Source organism: Vulpes vulpes, unplaced genomic scaffold (genome assembly GCF_048418805.1).
Source record: "Vulpes vulpes isolate BD-2025 unplaced genomic scaffold, VulVul3 u000000630, whole genome shotgun sequence".
Taxonomy (NCBI): Eukaryota; Metazoa; Chordata; class Mammalia; order Carnivora; family Canidae; genus Vulpes; species Vulpes vulpes.
In genome coordinates, this window is record NW_027325744.1 from 338,050 (window position 1) to 356,908 (window position 18,859).

At 46.4% G+C, this 18,859-nt stretch overlaps 1 protein-coding gene across 2 annotated transcripts in view; it reads left to right on the forward strand.

The window, feature by feature from the left end:
- The window catches only part of LOC140596756 (uncharacterized), a 32,830-nt gene that overhangs the window by 2,245 nt on the left and 11,726 nt on the right, over positions 1-18,859 (forward strand). The window contains exons 2-8 of one of the 2 annotated variants that reach the window (XM_072745245.1): positions 3,224-3,352; positions 5,882-6,010; positions 8,339-8,467; positions 10,996-11,124; positions 13,453-13,581; positions 16,110-16,238; positions 18,567-18,695. In XM_072745245.1, the coding sequence (XP_072601346.1) occupies positions 3,224-3,352; positions 5,882-6,010; positions 8,339-8,467; positions 10,996-11,124; positions 13,453-13,581; positions 16,110-16,238; positions 18,567-18,695 (903 nt within the window). The remainder of the gene's footprint in view (positions 1-3,223; positions 3,353-5,881; positions 6,011-8,338; positions 8,468-10,995; positions 11,125-13,452; positions 13,582-16,109; positions 16,239-18,566; positions 18,696-18,859) is intronic. The other variant, XM_072745246.1, reaches the window with a different exon arrangement.

Sequence of the window (18,859 nt, forward strand, 5' to 3'; positions counted from 1 at the left end):
AGTTCTGGTCAGTTAAAGCATGATTATGGTCAGCTTAAAGCTATGATAGTGGTAGGTGCAAAGCCATGGTTGTGGTCGGTTTGCAGATTCTGAGGGTTTGGAGGCACCATTAGATAACCTGGTCAAAGTCTGTCAGTGCTGAGCACGTGACCTCGATCCGCTGAGAATCGAGGAGTTTCTTTCATGGTATATGATGGCATTGTCTGTATGATGAGTGCTAGTAATGGTGAAATGAGAGCCTACCCCTGGGACAATGAAGATCAGACTCAAGGGCCAGGTTATGGTTAGCTTGGTATCCATTCCCTGCTCATTGCTATTTGCTTGTACAGCTGAGATACAGAGCTGACCAGTGCCCGACCATCAGTGTCATGGCATGGTCTGACCTCAGGCCATGGCACACATAAAATACAATAAGAATTGGAAGCAGAGTGGAGACTGCCCGGCTGGCTCATTAGTGGAGAATGCGACTCTTGATCTAGAGTCATGTGTCTAGTCTATGTTGAGCATGCAGCCGTCTTAAGGAAAAAAAAATGATGACACACATGTGGTAGTATGTCTAATAACACATTCACCCTGAGGCCTAAAACATGCTTGAATGTCATGAATTCACATTAACTGTTCAACATGTTTGGTCAGTTGAAGAGAAGCTACTTCTTGGCAGAGCCCTCATGGGACAGTATGTTTGGAAAATCCTGGGTTGTGAGTCCGCTTGGGAGAAGTCCACTGGTCACTGAGGGCAAGTCCACTGGTGCCCAGGAAGGCTTTATGGGAACCAGATGGCAGTGTGAGCGCTGGGGGAAGATAACCACAGTTGGGCTTCCCGTTGCCATTTCCAAGAGCTTGACTTGGGGGCAACTGCTTTGTGTTTTGGGTGAGGGATTGAAACCGGGAGGTGGATGGCTGCGTTAGGATGTGAACTTTACTCTTGGCTCAGGCAGTCCCCCTTGTTGTGGAATGTCTTGCACAGGGAACTTAGGGCAGGAGGATTTGAGAAAGAGACAGCCCTTGGTTCAGGGGTTCAGAGCATGATCTCCGGGACCCTAGGCAGATCTCAAGTGTTCAGGGACCTCTCTCCCCAGGGAACCAACTCATGTCCTGTCTCAGACCCCTTCCTCATCAGTATTGTAATTTTTGGCAAGTCGTCAACACTATTCACTGTGTTCTCAATGACTATGTTGTTCTGTTTTGCATATTGTCTCATCAAAAGAAAGGTATGTCCCCACACAGTGTCTGCTAGCGAATTTCTTGTTGTTCTTTGACAGTAAGGGCATTTGATATCCTCTAATCTCTTCCTGATTTCAAGCATATAATACGGCATTGCTTATGACAGGCCCTTGGTTGCAGATAGAATTCCAGAACACATTGAATTTGTATCATTGAAGCTTTGTATCCGATCAGCAACATTTCCCCCTTTGTACCTCCTTCTAGCTCCTATTCTCTTTCCTGATGCTGTGTGTTGACTGTGCCAGGTGCACATATAAGTGCCATCATGCAGTATTTAATTTACATGGCCATGCATGTCATCACAATTCTTGAGGTTTCCTTCCTCTTAACTTGCGATAATATTTCATTGTAGAGATAGACTAATCTTTTTATCCTTTTGTTCATCAATGGACATGAAGTTGTTTCTTTTTTTTTGGGTGTGCTGAAAGGTGCTGAAAACACTGTGCAGAATCTCTGCGAAATTCAGCTTTCAATATTTTCTGAACTACTTGCCAAAACTCAGATTGCAAGAATATACGTCAGACCTTTTTAAATATTTGGAGGGGTGAGACTCCACATTGTGTTTCATTGACAATTTATCAGTTTATATTCTCAGGAACCTTAAGCATATGGCAACTCCAAAGCCTTTCTGCATTGCATGCTCACTCAGGTTTCTCTGCAAGGCAAATCACCAGTAATAAGATCAAAGTTTGACCTCTGATAAGGTTATCACTCATTTTCAATGCTCTTCTAACAACTGCACCAGTTCACATTCCCACCTACAGTGCAACAGGGTTCCCCTTTGTCCGCATCCTCTCCAACATTTGTGGTTTCCTGTCTTGTGACTTTTCCCCATTATCACTGGTGTGCGGTGGTATCTAATTGTGGTTTGGATCTGTAGTTCTCTGATGGCCAGCGATGCGGGGCATCTTCTCATGTGCTTGTTGGCCGAGTCTCTGTCTTCCTCTGTGAAATTTCTGTGGGTGTCTTTTCCCGGTTTCATGATCAGATTGTATGTTTCTTTGCTCTTGAGTTGAGTATGTTCTTTATAGACCTTGGATAAGAGCGCGCTATCTGAGCGGTCGTTTGCAAATATCTTCTCCCGTTCTGTAGGTTGTCTTTTACTTTTGTGGACTGTTTCTTTTGCTATGCAGAAGCTTTCGATCTGGGTGAAGTCCCAATAATTCCTTGTTGCTTTTGTTTCTCTAGCCTTGGCGGACGTATCTTGCGAGATGTTGCTGTGGCCAAGTTGAAAAAGGGTGTTGCCTCTCGTCGCCTCTCGGATTTGGATGGATTCTTGTCTCACATTTAGATCTTTCATCCTTTTTGAGTTTATCTTTGTGTGTGATGTCAGAGAATGGCCTGGGATCCTTCTTCTGCATGTGGATGTCCAATATTCCCAGCACCATTTATTGAAGAGACTGTTTTTTTTCCAGGGGGAGTCTTTCCTGCTTTCCCGAATATTAGTTGACCATAAAGTTGAGGGTCCACTTCTGGATTCGCTATTTGGTTCCATTGATCTATGGGTCTGTTTTTGTGCCACAACCACACTGTCTTGATGGCCACGGCTTTGTAGAGCAACCAAAAATCTGGCATTGTGATGCCCCCAGCTATGAACTTCATTTTGAAAAGTCCCCTGTCTCTTTGGGGTCTTTTCCGGTTCCACACTAGAATCTTAAGATGGTTTGTTCCAACTCTCTGAAGAAAGTCCATGGTATTTTGATAGGGATTGCGTGAAATGTGTAAATTGCCCTGGGTAGCATGGACATTTTCACAATATTAATTCTTCCTCTCCATGAGCATGGAACCTTTTTCCTTCTCTTTATGCCTTCCTCGATTTCCTTCAGGAACGTTCTGTGGTGTTTAGGGTACAGATCCTTTACGTCTTTGGATAGGTTTATTCCTGGGTAGCTTATGCTTTTGGGTGCAGTTGTAAATGGGATTGACTCCTTAATTTTCGAGGCTCTTCTAACAACAACCTGTCAGTCAACAGCTCTTTCTATGTCCATTTATTTCCCAGGATCTGCTGTGGAAACCACAGGAACAGAACCTAGCACACAATCTGGAGACCTCGGCCCTCAACAACAGCTGAAAATATACACCCTCTACCGAAGCAGGGAACTGGACTCCCAAACAGAGATCCCAGAGGGTAACATGAAAATTGATTCATTAAATAATAGCCTCAAGAAATCTTGTCCTAGGGGCACCTGGGTGTTTCTGTCAGCTAAGTCTCTGCCTCCGGGGTTTCAGCTCTGGTCATGACATCAAGGTCATCAGATTCACCCATATTCAGCATGGAGGCTGCTTCATATTCTCTCTTCCTTTCCCTCTGCCCCTCTCCTCTTTACACTTGCTCTTTTGCTCTCTCCACACACGCAAAACAGAATCATTATTCAGTTTTGCTCGGGGTGCCATCGTAGAGACAGACCTCCTAAGCCGTATTCTTTATGTTTCATGTGTCCACATCTTAACTTGAAAGGTCAGTCATTAGTTTGTGGCCAAAATTGTGAAATCGCATTGAGAACCCTAATTTGGTCCGGTTACATGGGAGGGGTTGTGAGCTAACATTTGGACATACTAGTCCGTGTTAAGTTTTAGCAAAATGTTTTCTGTTTTTACATTTTTTTATTAGAGTTCAATTTGCCAGCTTATAGCATAACACCCGGTGCTCATCCCGCCAAGTGCCCCCATCAGTGCCCATCACCCGGTCGCCCCAACTACCCACCCACCTCCGCTTCCACTACCCCTTGTTCAGTTCCCAGAGATCGGTGTGTCTCCTGTTTTGTCACCCTCACTGATATATTCCCTCATTTCGCCATTCCCTTTATTGCCTTTCACTAGTTTTTATATTCCCCAAATGAATGAGACCATACCAAGTTTGTCCTTTTCCGATGGACTTATTTCACTCAGCATAAGTCCCTCCAGGTGCGTCCGCGTTGGAGCAAATGGTGGGTATTCGTCGTTTCTCATGGCTGAGTAATATTCCATTGTAGCCGTGGACCACATCGTCTTTATCCATTCATCTCTCGAAGGACTCCGAGACTCCTTCCACAGTTTGGCTATTGTGGACATTGCTGCCATAAACATCGGGGTGCAGGTGTCCCCGCGTTTCACCACATCTGCAGCTTTGGGGTGAATCCCCAGCAGTACAATTGCTGGGCCAGAGGGAAGATCTGTTCTTAACTCTTTGGGGAACCTCCACACAGTTTTCCGGAGTGGCTGCACCAGTTCACATTCCCACCTACAGTGCAAGAGGGTTCCCCCTTGTCCGCGTCCTCTCCAACATTTGTTGTTTCCTGTCTTGTGACTTCCCCATTCCCACTGGTGTGAGGTGGTATCACATGGGGGTTTGGATCTGTAGTTTCCTGATGGCCAGCGATGCGGGCCATGTTCTCATGTGCTTGTTGGCCGTGTCTCTGTCTTCCCCTGTGAGATTTCTGTTCGGGTCTTCTGCCCGTTTCACGATCGGATTGTTTGTTTCTCTGCTCTTGAGTTGAGTATGTTCTTTATAGATCTTGGACACCAGCCCTTTGACTGAGCGGTCGTTTGCAAGTATCTTCTCCCGTTCTGCAGGTTGTCTTTTACTTTTGTGGACTGTTTCTTTTGCTGCGCAGGAGCTTTCGATCTGGCTGAAGTCCCAATAATTCCTTGTTGCTTTTGTTTCTCTTGCCTTGGCGGACGTATCTTGCGAGATGTTGCTGTGGCCAAGTTGAAAAACGGTGTTGCCTCTGTTCACCTCTCGGATTTGGATGGATTCTTGTCTCACATTTAGATCTTTCATCCTTTTTGAGTTTATCTTTGTGTGTGGTGTCAGAGAATGGTCTAGCTTCCTTCTTCTGCATGTGGTTGTCTAGTGTTCCCAGCACCCTTTATTGAAGAGACTGTCTTTTTCCAGGGATAGTCTTTCCTGCTTTCTCGAATATTAGTTGACCATAAAGTTGAGGGTCCACTTCTGGATTCGCTATTCGGTTCCATTGATCTATGGGTCTGTTTTTGTGCCACTACCACACTGTCTTGATGGCCACGGCTTTGTAGTACAACCTGAAATCGGGCCTTGTGATGCCCCCAGCTGTGGCCTTCGTTTTGAATAGTCCCCTGGCTCTTTGGGGTCTTTTCCGTATGAACACTAGAATCTTATTTTTTTTTATTTTTATTTATTAATGATAGTCACACAGAGAGAGAGAATGGGGCAGAGACATAGGCAGAGGGACAAGCAGGCTCCATGCACCGGGAGCCCGACGTGGGATTAGATCCCAGACCTCCAGGATCGCGCCCTGGGCCAAAGGCAGCCGCTAAACCGCTGCGCCACCCAGGGATCCCCCACACTAGAATCTTAAGATGGTTTGTTCTAACTCTCTGAAGAAAGTCCCCAGTATTTTGATAGGGATTGCGTGAAATATATAAATTGCCCTGGGTAGCATGGACATTTTCACAATATTAATTCTTCCTCTCCATGAGCATGGAACCTTTTTCCTTCTCTTGATGCCTTCCTCGATTTCTTTCAGGAACGTTCTGTGGTGTTTAGGGTACAGATCCTTTACCTCTTTGGTTAGGTTTATTCCCGGGTAGCTTATGTTTTTGGGTGCAGTTGTAAATGGGATTGACTCCTTAATTTTCGAGGCTCTTCTAACAACAACCTGTCAGTCAACAGCTCTTTCTATGTCCATTTATTTCCCAGGAGCTGGAGTGATAACAACCGAACCTGAATCTCGAAGAAACCCTTGGTACACCTGCCCTGGAGCATGGCCAAAAATGTTTTCCATCCTCCGTATCAGAAGAGTTCAGCCAACAGACGACAGGCCGGAGGGTAACATGAAAATTGATTCATTAAATAATAGCCTCAAGAAATCTTGTCCTAGGGGCACCTGGGTGTTTCTGTCAGCTAAGTCTCTGCCTCCGGGGTTTCAGCTCTGGTCATGACCTCAAGGTCATCAGATTCACCCATATTCAGCATGGAGCCTGCTTCGTATTCTCTCTTCCTTTCCCTCTGCCCCTCTCCTCCTTACACTTGCTCTTTTGCTCTCTCCACACACGCAAAACAGAATCATTATTCAGTTTTGCTCGGGGTGCCATCGTAGAGACAGACCTCCTAAGCCGTATTCTTTATGTTTCATGTGTCCACATCTTAACTTGAAAGGTCAGTCATTAGTTTGTGGCCAAAATTGTGAAATCGCATTGAGAACTCTAATTTGGTCCGATTTCATGGGAGGGGTTGTGAGGTAACATTTGGACATACTAGTCCGTGTTAAGTATTAGCAAAATGTTTTCTGTTTTTACATTTTTTTATTGGAGTTCAATTTGCCAGCATATAGCATAACACCTAGTGCTCATCCCGCCAAGTGCCCCCATCAGGGGCCATCACCCAGTCGCCCCAACCGCCCGCCCACCTCCCCTTCCACTACCCCTTGTTCAGTTCCCAGAGTTCGGTGTGTCTCCTGTTTTGTCACCCTCACTGATATTTTCCTTCATTTTCCCCTTTCCCTTTATTGCCTTCACTAGTTTTTATATTCCCCAAATGAATGAGACCATATCAAGTTTGTCCTTTTCCGATGGACTTATTTCACTCAGCATAAGTCCCTCCAGGTGCATCCACGTCGGAGCTAATGGTGGGTATTTGTCGTTTCTCACGGCTGAGTTATATTCCGTTGTAGCCGTGGACCACATCTTCTTTATCCATTCATCTCTCGAAGGACTCCGAGACTCCTTCCACAGTTTGGCTATTGTGGACATTGCTGCCATAAACATCGGGGTGCAGGTGTCCCCGCATTTCACCGCATCTTTAGCTTTGGGGTATAACCCCAGCAGTGCCATTGCTGGCCCGGAGGAAAGATCTGTTCTTAACTCTTTGAGGAACCTCCACACAGTTTTCCGGAGTGGCTGCACCTGTTCACATTCCCACCTACAGTGCAAGAGGGTTCCCCCTTGTCCGCGTCCTCTCCAACATTTGTTGTTTCCTGTCTCGTGACTTTTCCCCATTCCCGCAGGTGTGAGGTGGTATCTCCTGGGGGTGTGGATCTGTAGTTCCCTGATGGTCAGCTTGCGGGGCATGTTCTCATGTGCTTGTTGGCCGTGTCTCTGTCTTCCCCTGTGAGATTTCTGTTTGGATCTTTTTCCGTTTCACGATCGGATTGTTTGTTTCTCTGCTCTTGAGTTGAGTATGTTCTTTATAGATCTTGGACACTAGCCCTTTGACTGAGCGGTCGTCTGCAAATATCTTCTCCCGTTCTGTAGGTTGTCTTTTACTTTTGTGGACTGTTGTTTGCTGCGCAGGAGCTTTCGATCTGGCTGAAGTCCCAATAATTCCTTGTTGCTTTTGTTTGTCTTGCCTTGGCGGACGTATCTTGCGAGATGTTGCTGTGGCCAAGTTGAAAAACGGTGTTGCCTCTGTTCGCCTCTCGGATTTGGATGGATTCTTGTCTCACATTTAGATCGTTCATGCTTTTTGAGTTTTTCCCTGTGTGTCGTGTCAGAGAATGGTCTAGCTTCCTTCTTCTGCATGTGGATGTCCAGTGTTCCCAGCACCCTTTATGGAAGACACTGTCTTTATCCAGGGATAGTCTTTCCAGCTTTCGCGAATATTAGTTGACCATAAAGTTGAGGGTCCACTTCTGGATGCGCTACTCGGTTCCATTGATCTATGGGTCTGTGTTTGTGCTACTACCACACTGTCTCGATGGCCACGGCTTTGTAGTACAACCTGGAATCGGGCCTCGTGATGCCCCCAGCTGTGGCCTTCGTTTTGAATAGTCCCCTGGCTCTTTGGGGTCTTTTCCGGTTCCACACTAGAATCTTAAGATGGTTTGTTCCAACTCTCTGAAGAAAGTCCCCGGTATTTTGTTAGGGATTGCGTGAAATGTGTAAATTGCCCTGGGTAGCATGGACATTTTCACAATATTAATTCTTCCTCTCCATGAGCATGGAACCTTTTTCCTTCTCTTGATGCCTTCCTCGATTTCTTTCAGGAACGTTCTGTGGTGTTTAGGGTACAGATCCTTTACCTCTTTGGTTAGGTTTATTCCCGGGTAGCTTATGCTTTTGGGTGCAGTTGTAAATGGGATTGACTCCTTAATTTTCGAGGCTCTTCTAACAACAACCTGTCAGTCAACAGCTCTTTCTATGTCCATTTATTTACCAGGAGCTGCTGTGATAACAACCGAACCTGAATATAGCAGACAACCTGGGTACATCTGCCCAGGAGCACGGCGAAAGCTCTTTGCAATCCGCCGAAACAGAAGAGTTCAGCCAACAGACGACAGGCCGGAGGGTAACATGAAAATTGATTCATTAAATAATAGCCTCAAGAAATCTTGTCCTAGGGGCACCTGGGTGTTTCTGTCAGCTAAGTCTCTGCCTCCTGGGTTTCAGCTCCGGTCATGACCTCAAGGTTATCAGATTCACCCATATTCAGCATGGAGCCTGCTTCGTATTCTCTCTTCCTTTCCCTCTGCCCCTCTCCTCCTTACACTTGCTCTTTTGCTCTCTCCACACACGCAAAACAGAATCATTATTCAGTTTTGCTCGGGGTGCCATCGTAGAGACAGACCTCCTAAGCCGTATTCTTTATGTTTCATGTGTCCACATCTTAACTTGAAAGGTCAGTCATTAGTTTGTGGCCAAAATTGTGAAATCGCATTGAGAACTCTAATTTGGTCAGATTTCATGGGAGGGGTTGTGAGGTAACATTTGGACATACTAGTCCGTGTTAAGTATTAGCAAAATGTTTTCTGTTTTTACATTTTTTTATTGGAGCTCAAATTGCCAGCATATAGCATAACACCCAGTGCTCATCCCGCCAAGTGCGCCCATCAGTGCCCATCACCCAGTCGCCCCAACCGCCCGCCCACCTCTCCTTCCACTACCCCTTGTTCACTTCCCAGAGTTCGGTGTGTCTCCTGTTTTGTCACCCTCACTGATATTTTCCTTCATTTTCCCCATTCCCTTTATTGCCTTTCACTAGTTTTTATATTCCCCAAATGAATGAGACCATATCAAGTTTGTCCTTTTCCGATGGACTTATTTCACTCAGCATAAGTCCCTCCAGGTGCATCCACGTCGGAGCTAATGGGTATTTGTCGTTTCTCACGGCTGAGTAATATTCCGTTGTAGCCGTGGACCACATCAACTTTATCCATTCATCTCTCGATGGACCCCGAGGCTCCTTCCACAGTTTGGCTATTGTGGACATTGCTGCCATAAACTTCGGGGTGCAGGTGTCCCCGCATTTCACCGCATCTTCAGCTTTGGGGTGAATCCCCAGCAGTGCCATTGCTGGGCTGGAGGGAAGATCTGTTCTTAACTCTTTGAGGAACCTCCACACAGTTTTCCGGAGTGGCTGCACCTGTTCACATTCCCACCTACAGTGCAAGAGGGTTCCCCTTTGTCCGCGTCCTCTCCAACATTTCTTGTTTCCTGTCTCGTGACTTTTCCCCATTCCTGCCGGTGTGAAGTGGTATCTCATGGGGGTTTGGATCTGTAGTTTCCTGATGGCCAGTGATGCGGGCCATGTTCTCATGTGCTTGTTGGCCGTGTCTCTGTCTTCCCCTGTGGGATTTCTGTTCGGGTCTTCTGCCCGTTTCATGATCAGATTGTTTGTTTCTTTGCTCTTGAGTTGAGTATGTTCTTTAGAGATCTTGGACACTAGCCCTTTGTCTGAGCGGTCGTTTGCAAATATCTTCTCCCGTTCTGTAGGTTGTCTTTTACTTTTGTGGACTGTTTCTTTTGCTGCGCAGGAGCTTTCGATCTGGCTGAAGTCCCAATAATTCCTCGTTGCTTTTGTTTCTCTTGCCTTGGCAGACGTATTTTGCGAGATGTTGCTGTGGCCAAGTTGAAAAACGGTGTTGCCTCTGTTCACCTCTCGGATTTGGATGGATTCTTGTCTCACATTTAGATCTTTCATCCTTTTTGAGTTTTTCCCTGTGTGTGGTGTCAGAGAATGGTCTAGCTTCCGTCTTCTGCATGTGGATGTCCAGTGTTCCCAGCACCCTTTATTGAAGAGACTGTCTTTTTCCAGGGATAGTCTTTCCAGCTTTCTCGAATAGAGTTGACCATAAAGTTGAGGGTCGACTTCTGGATTCGCTATTCGGTTCCATTGAGCTATGGGTCTGTTTTTGTGCCACTACCACACTGTCTTGATAGCCACGGCTTTGTAGTACAACCTGAAATCGGGCCTTGTGATGCCCCCAGCTGTGGCCTTCGTTTTGAATAGTCCCCTGGCTCTTTGGGGTCTTTTCAGTATCCACACTAGCATCTTATTTTTTTTTATTTTTATTTATTAACGATAGTCGCACAGAGAGAGAGAATGGGGCAGAGACATAGGCAGAGGGACAAGCAGGCTCCATGCACCGGGAGCCCGACGTGGGATTCGATCCCAGATCTCCAGGATCGCGCCCTGGGCCAAAGGCAGCCGCTAAACCGCTGCGCCACCCAGGGATCCCCCACACTAGAATCTTAAGATGGTTTGTTCTAACTCTCTGAAGAAAGTCCCCAGTATTTTGATAGGGATTGCGTGAAATATATAAATTGCCCTGGGTAGCATGGACATTTTCACAATATTAATTCTTCCTCTCCATGAGCATGGAACCTTTTTCCTTCTCTTGATGCCTTCCTCGATTTCTTTCAGGAACGTTCTGTGGTGTTTAGGGTACAGATCCTTTACCTCTTTGGTTAGGTTTATTCCCGGGTAGCTTATGTTTTTGGGTGCAGTTGTAAATGGGATTGACTCCTTAATTTTCGAGGCTCTTCTAACAACAACCTGTCAGTCAACAGCTCTTTCTATGTCCATTTATTTCCCAGGAGCTGGAGTGATAACAACCGAACCTGAATCTCGAAGAAACCCTTGGTACACCTGCCCTGGAGCATGGCCAAAAATGTTTTCCATCCTCCGTATCAGAAGAGTTCAGCCAACAGACGACAGGCCGGAGGGTAACATGAAAATTGATTCATTAAATAATAGCCTCAAGAAATCTTGTCCTAGGGGCACCTGGGTGTTTCTGTCAGCTAAGTCTCTGCCTCCGGGGTTTCAGCTCTGGTCATGACCTCAAGGTCATCAGATTCACCCATATTCAGCATGGAGCCTGCTTCGTATTCTCTCTTCCTTTCCCTCTGCCCCTCTCCTCCTTACACTTGCTCTTTTGCTCTCTCCACACACGCAAAACAGAATCATTATTCAGTTTTGCTCGGGGTGCCATCGTAGAGACAGACCTCCTAAGCCGTATTCTTTATGTTTCATGTGTCCACATCTTAACTTGAAAGGTCAGTCATTAGTTTGTGGCCAAAATTGTGAAATCGCATTGAGAACTCTAATTTGGTCCGATTTCATGGGAGGGGTTGTGAGGTAACATTTGGACATACTAGTCCGTGTTAAGTATTAGCAAAATGTTTTCTGTTTTTACATTTTTTTATTGGAGTTCAATTTGCCAGCATATAGCATAACACCTAGTGCTCATCCCGCCAAGTGCCCCCATCAGGGGCCATCACCCAGTCGCCCCAACCGCCCGCCCACCTCCCCTTCCACTACCCCTTGTTCAGTTCCCAGAGTTCGGTGTGTCTCCTGTTTTGTCACCCTCACTGATATTTTCCTTCATTTTCCCCTTTCCCTTTATTGCCTTCACTAGTTTTTATATTCCCCAAATGAATGAGACCATATCAAGTTTGTCCTTTTCCGATGGACTTATTTCACTCAGCATAAGTCCCTCCAGGTGCATCCACGTCGGAGCTAATGGTGGGTATTTGTCGTTTCTCACGGCTGAGTTATATTCCGTTGTAGCCGTGGACCACATCTTCTTTATCCATTCATCTCTCGAAGGACTCCGAGACTCCTTCCACAGTTTGGCTATTGTGGACATTGCTGCCATAAACATCGGGGTGCAGGTGTCCCCGCATTTCACCGCATCTTTAGCTTTGGGGTATAACCCCAGCAGTGCCATTGCTGGCCCGGAGGAAAGATCTGTTCTTAACTCTTTGAGGAACCTCCACACAGTTTTCCGGAGTGGCTGCACCTGTTCACATTCCCACCTACAGTGCAAGAGGGTTCCCCCTTGTCCGCGTCCTCTCCAACATTTGTTGTTTCCTGTCTCGTGACTTTTCCCCATTCCCGCAGGTGTGAGGTGGTATCTCCTGGGGGTGTGGATCTGTAGTTCCCTGATGGTCAGCTTGCGGGGCATGTTCTCATGTGCTTGTTGGCCGTGTCTCTGTCTTCCCCTGTGAGATTTCTGTTTGGATCTTTTTCCGTTTCACGATCGGATTGTTTGTTTCTCTGCTCTTGAGTTGAGTATGTTCTTTATAGATCTTGGACACTAGCCCTTTGACTGAGCGGTCGTCTGCAAATATCTTCTCCCGTTCTGTAGGTTGTCTTTTACTTTTGTGGACTGTTGTTTGCTGCGCAGGAGCTTTCGATCTGGCTGAAGTCCCAATAATTCCTTGTTGCTTTTGTTTGTCTTGCCTTGGCGGACGTATCTTGCGAGATGTTGCTGTGGCCAAGTTGAAAAACGGTGTTGCCTCTGTTCGCCTCTCGGATTTGGATGGATTCTTGTCTCACATTTAGATCGTTCATGCTTTTTGAGTTTTTCCCTGTGTGTCGTGTCAGAGAATGGTCTAGCTTCCTTCTTCTGCATGTGGATGTCCAGTGTTCCCAGCACCCTTTATGGAAGACACTGTCTTTATCCAGGGATAGTCTTTCCAGCTTTCGCGAATATTAGTTGACCATAAAGTTGAGGGTCCACTTCTGGATGCGCTACTCGGTTCCATTGATCTATGGGTCTGTGTTTGTGCTACTACCACACTGTCTCGATGGCCACGGCTTTGTAGTACAACCTGGAATCGGGCCTCGTGATGCCCCCAGCTGTGGCCTTCGTTTTGAATAGTCCCCTGGCTCTTTGGGGTCTTTTCCGGTTCCACACTAGAATCTTAAGATGGTTTGTTCCAACTCTCTGAAGAAAGTCCCCGGTATTTTGTTAGGGATTGCGTGAAATGTGTAAATTGCCCTGGGTAGCATGGACATTTTCACAATATTAATTCTTCCTCTCCATGAGCATGGAACCTTTTTCCTTCTCTTGATGCCTTCCTCGATTTCTTTCAGGAACGTTCTGTGGTGTTTAGGGTACAGATCCTTTACCTCTTTGGTTAGGTTTATTCCCGGGTAGCTTATGCTTTTGGGTGCAGTTGTAAATGGGATTGACTCCTTAATTTTCGAGGCTCTTCTAACAACAACCTGTCAGTCAACAGCTCTTTCTATGTCCATTTATTTACCAGGAGCTGCTGTGATAACAACCGAACCTGAATATAGCAGACAACCTGGGTACATCTGCCCAGGAGCACGGCGAAAGCTCTTTGCAATCCGCCGAAACAGAAGAGTTCAGCCAACAGACGACAGGCCGGAGGGTAACATGAAAATTGATTCATTAAATAATAGCCTCAAGAAATCTTGTCCTAGGGGCACCTGGGTGTTTCTGTCAGCTAAGTCTCTGCCTCCTGGGTTTCAGCTCCGGTCATGACCTCAAGGTTATCAGATTCACCCATATTCAGCATGGAGCCTGCTTCGTATTCTCTCTTCCTTTCCCTCTGCCCCTCTCCTCCTTACACTTGCTCTTTTGCTCTCTCCACACACGCAAAACAGAATCATTATTCAGTTTTGCTCGGGGTGCCATCGTAGAGACAGACCTCCTAAGCCGTATTCTTTATGTTTCATGTGTCCACATCTTAACTTGAAAGGTCAGTCATTAGTTTGTGGCCAAAATTGTGAAATCGCATTGAGAACTCTAATTTGGTCAGATTTCATGGGAGGGGTTGTGAGGTAACATTTGGACATACTAGTCCGTGTTAAGTATTAGCAAAATGTTTTCTGTTTTTACATTTTTTTATTGGAGCTCAAATTGCCAGCATATAGCATAACACCCAGTGCTCATCCCGCCAAGTGCGCCCATCAGTGCCCATCACCCAGTCGCCCCAACCGCCCGCCCACCTCTCCTTCCACTACCCCTTGTTCACTTCCCAGAGTTCGGTGTGTCTCCTGTTTTGTCACCCTCACTGATATTTTCCTTCATTTTCCCCATTCCCTTTATTGCCTTTCACTAGTTTTTATATTCCCCAAATGAATGAGACCATATCAAGTTTGTCCTTTTCCGATGGACTTATTTCACTCAGCATAAGTCCCTCCAGGTGCATCCACGTCGGAGCTAATGGGTATTTGTCGTTTCTCACGGCTGAGTAATATTCCGTTGTAGCCGTGGACCACATCAACTTTATCCATTCATCTCTCGATGGACCCCGAGGCTCCTTCCACAGTTTGGCTATTGTGGACATTGCTGCCATAAACTTCGGGGTGCAGGTGTCCCCGCATTTCACCGCATCTTCAGCTTTGGGGTGAATCCCCAGCAGTGCCATTGCTGGGCTGGAGGGAAGATCTGTTCTTAACTCTTTGAGGAACCTCCACACAGTTTTCCGGAGTGGCTGCACCTGTTCACATTCCCACCTACAGTGCAAGAGGGTTCCCCTTTGTCCGCGTCCTCTCCAACATTTCTTGTTTCCTGTCTCGTGACTTTTCCCCATTCCTGCCGGTGTGAAGTGGTATCTCATGGGGGTTTGGATCTGTAGTTTCCTGATGGCCAGTGATGCGGGCCATGTTCTCATGTGCTTGTTGGCCGTGTCTCTGTCTTCCCCTGTGGGATTTCTGTTCGGGTCTTCTGCCCGTTTCATGATCAGATTGTTTGTTTCTTTGCTCTTGAGTTGAGTATGTTCTTTAGAGATCTTGGACACTAGCCCTTTGTCTGAGCGGTCGTTTGCAAATATCTTCTCCCGTTCTGTAGGTTGTCTTTTACTTTTGTGGACTGTTTCTTTTGCTGCGCAGGAGCTTTCGATCTGGCTGAAGTCCCAATAATTCCTCGTTGCTTTTGTTTCTCTTGCCTTGGCAGACGTATTTTGCGAGATGTTGCTGTGGCCAAGTTGAAAAACGGTGTTGCCTCTGTTCACCTCTCGGATTTGGATGGATTCTTGTCTCACATTTAGATCTTTCATCCTTTTTGAGTTTTTCCCTGTGTGTGGTGTCAGAGAATGGTCTAGCTTCCGTCTTCTGCATGTGGATGTCCAGTGTTCCCAGCACCCTTTATTGAAGAGACTGTCTTTTTCCAGGGATAGTCTTTCCAGCTTTCTCGAATAGAGTTGACCATAAAGTTGAGGGTCGACTTCTGGATTCGCTATTCGGTTCCATTGAGCTATGGGTCTGTTTTTGTGCCACTACCACACTGTCTTGATAGCCACGGCTTTGTAGTACAACCTGAAATCGGGCCTTGTGATGCCCCCAGCTGTGGCCTTCGTTTTGAATAGTCCCCTGGCTCTTTGGGGTCTTTTCAGTATCCACACTAGCATCTTATTTTTTTTTATTTTTATTTATTAACGATAGTCGCACAGAGAGAGAGAATGGGGCAGAGACATAGGCAGAGGGACAAGCAGGCTCCATGCACCGGGAGCCCGACGTGGGATTCGATCCCAGATCTCCAGGATCGCGCCCTGGGCCAAAGGCAGCCGCTAAACCGCTGCGCCACCCAGGGATCCCCCACACTAGAATCTTAAGATGGTTTGTTCTAACTCTCTGAAGAAAGTCCCCAGTATTTTGATAGGGATTGCGTGAAATATATAAATTGCCCTGGGTAGCATGGACATTTTCACAATATTAATTCTTCCTCTCCATGAGCATGGAACCTTTTTCCTTCTCTTGATGCCTTCCTCGATTTCTTTCAGGAACGTTCTGTGGTGTTTAGGGTACAGATCCTTTACCTCTTTGGTTAGGTTTATTCCCGGGTAGCTTATGTTTTTGGGTGCAGTTGTAAATGGGATTGACTCCTTAATTTTCGAGGCTCTTCTAACAACAACCTGTCAGTCAACAGCTCTTTCTATGTCCATTTATTTCCCAGGAGCTGGAGTGATAACAACCGAACCTGAATCTCGAAGAAACCCTTGGTACACCTGCCCTGGAGCATGGCCAAAAATGTTTTCCATCCTCCGTATCAGAAGAGTTCAGCCAACAGACGACAGGCCGGAGGGTAACATGAAAATTGATTCATTAAATAATAGCCTCAAGAAATCTTGTCCTAGGGGCACCTGGGTGTTTCTGTCAGCTAAGTCTCTGCCTCCGGGGTTTCAGCTCTGGTCATGACCTCAAGGTCATCAGATTCACCCATATTCAGCATGGAGCCTGCTTCGTATTCTCTCTTCCTTTCCCTCTGCCCCTCTCCTCCTTACACTTGCTCTTTTGCTCTCTCCACACACGCAAAACAGAATCATTATTCAGTTTTGCTCGGGGTGCCATCGTAGAGACAGACCTCCTAAGCCGTATTCTTTATGTTTCATGTGTCCACATCTTAACTTGAAAGGTCAGTCATTAGTTTGTGGCCAAAATTGTGAAATCGCATTGAGAACTCTAATTTGGTCCGATTTCATGGGAGGGGTTGTGAGGTAACATTTGGACATACTAGTCCGTGTTAAGTATTAGCAAAATGTTTTCTGTTTTTACATTTTTTTATTGGAGTTCAATTTGCCAGCATATAGCATAACACCTAGTGCTCATCCCGCCAAGTGCCCCCATCAGGGGCCATCACCCAGTCGCCCCAACCGCCCGCCCACCTCCCCTTCCACTACCCCTTGTTCAGTTCCCAGAGTTCGGTGTGTCTCCTGTTTTGTCACCCTCACTGATATTTTCCTTCATTTTCCCCTTTCCCTTTATTGCCTTCACTAGTTTTTATATTCCCCAAATGAATGAGACCATATCAAGTTTGTCCTTTTCCGATGGACTTATTTCACTCAGCATAAGTCCCTCCAGGTGCATCCACGTCGGAGCTAATGGTGGGTATTTGTCGTTTCTCACGGCTGAGTTATATTCCGTTGTAGCCGTGGACCACATCTTCTTTATCCATTCATCTCTCGAAGGACTCCGAGACTCCTTCCACAGTTTGGCTATTGTGGACATTGCTGCCATAAACATCGGGGTGCAGGTGTCCCCGCATTTCACCGCATCTTTAGCTTTGGGGTATAACCCCAGCAGTGCCATTGCTGGCCCGGAGGAAAGATCTGTTCTTAACTCTTTGAGGAACCTCCACACAGTTTTCCGGAGTGGCTGCACCTGTTCACATTCCCACCTACAGTGCAAGAGGGTTCCCCCTTGTCCGCGTCCTCTCCAACATTTGTTGTTTCCTGTCTCGTGACTTTTCCCCATTCCCGCAGGTGTGAGGTGGTATCACCTGGGGGTGTGGATCTGTAGTTCCCTGATGGTCAGCTTGCGGGGCATGTTCTCATGTGCTTGTTGGCCGTGTCTCTGTCTTCCCCTGTGAGATTTCTGTTTGGATCTTTTTCCGTTTCACGATCGGATTGTTTGTTTCTCTGCTCTTGAGTTGAGTATGTTCTTTATAGATCTTGGACACTAGCCCTTTGACTGAGCGGTCGTCTGCAAATATCTTCTCCCGTTCTGTAGGTTGTCTTTTACTTTTGTGGACTGTTGTTTGCTGCGCAGGAGCTTTCGATCTGGCTGAAGTCCCAATAATTCCTTGTTGCTTTTGTTTGTCTTGCCTTGGCGGACGTATCTTGCGAGATGTTGCTGTGGCCAAGTTGAAAAACGGTGTTGCCTCTGTTCGCCTCTCGGATTTGGATGGATTCTTGTCTCACATTTAGATCGTTCATGCTTTTTGAGTTTTTCCCTGTGTGTCGTGTCAGAGAATGGTCTAGCTTCCTTCTTCTGCATGTGGATGTCCAGTGTTCCCAGCACCCTTTATGGAAGACACTGTCTTTATCCAGGGATAGTCTTTCCAGCTTTCGCGAATATTAGTTGACCATAAAGTTGAGGGTCCACTTCTGGATGCGCTACTCGGTTCCATTGATCTATGGGTCTGTGTTTGTGCTACTACCACACTGTCTCGATGGCCACGGCTTTGTAGTACAACCTGGAATCGGGCCTCGTGATGCCCCCAGCTGTGGCCTTCGTTTTGAATAGTCCCCTGGCTCTTTGGGGTCTTTTCCGGTTCCACACTAGAATCTTAAGATGGTTTGTTCCAACTCTCTGAAGAAAGTCCCCGGTATTTTGTTAGGGATTGCGTGAAATGTGTAAATTGCCCTGGGTAGCATGGACATTTTCACAATATTAATTCTTCCTCTCCATGAGCATGGAACCTTTTTCCTTCTCTTGATGCCTTCCTCGATTTCTTTCAGGAACGTTCTGTGGTGTTTAGGGTACAGATCCTTTACCTCTTTGGTTAGGTTTATTCCCGGGTAGCTTATGCTTTTGGGTGCAGTTGTAAATGGGATTGACTCCTTAATTTTCGAGGCTCTTCTAACAACAACCTGTCAGTCAACAGCTCTTTCTATGTCCATTTATTTACCAGGAGCTGCTGTGATAACAACCGAACCTGAATATAGCAGACAACCTGGGTACATCTGCCCAGGAGCACGGCGAAAGCTCTTTGCAATCCGCCGAAACAGAAGAGTTCAGCCAACAGACGACAGGCCGGAGGGTAACATGAAAATTGATTCATTAAATAATAGCCTCAAGAAATCTTGTCCTAGGGGCACCTGGGTGTTTCTGTCAGCTAAGTCTCTGCCTCCTGGGTTTCAGCTCCGGTCATGACCTCAAGGTTATCAGATTCACCCATATTCAGCATGGAGCCTGCTTCGTATT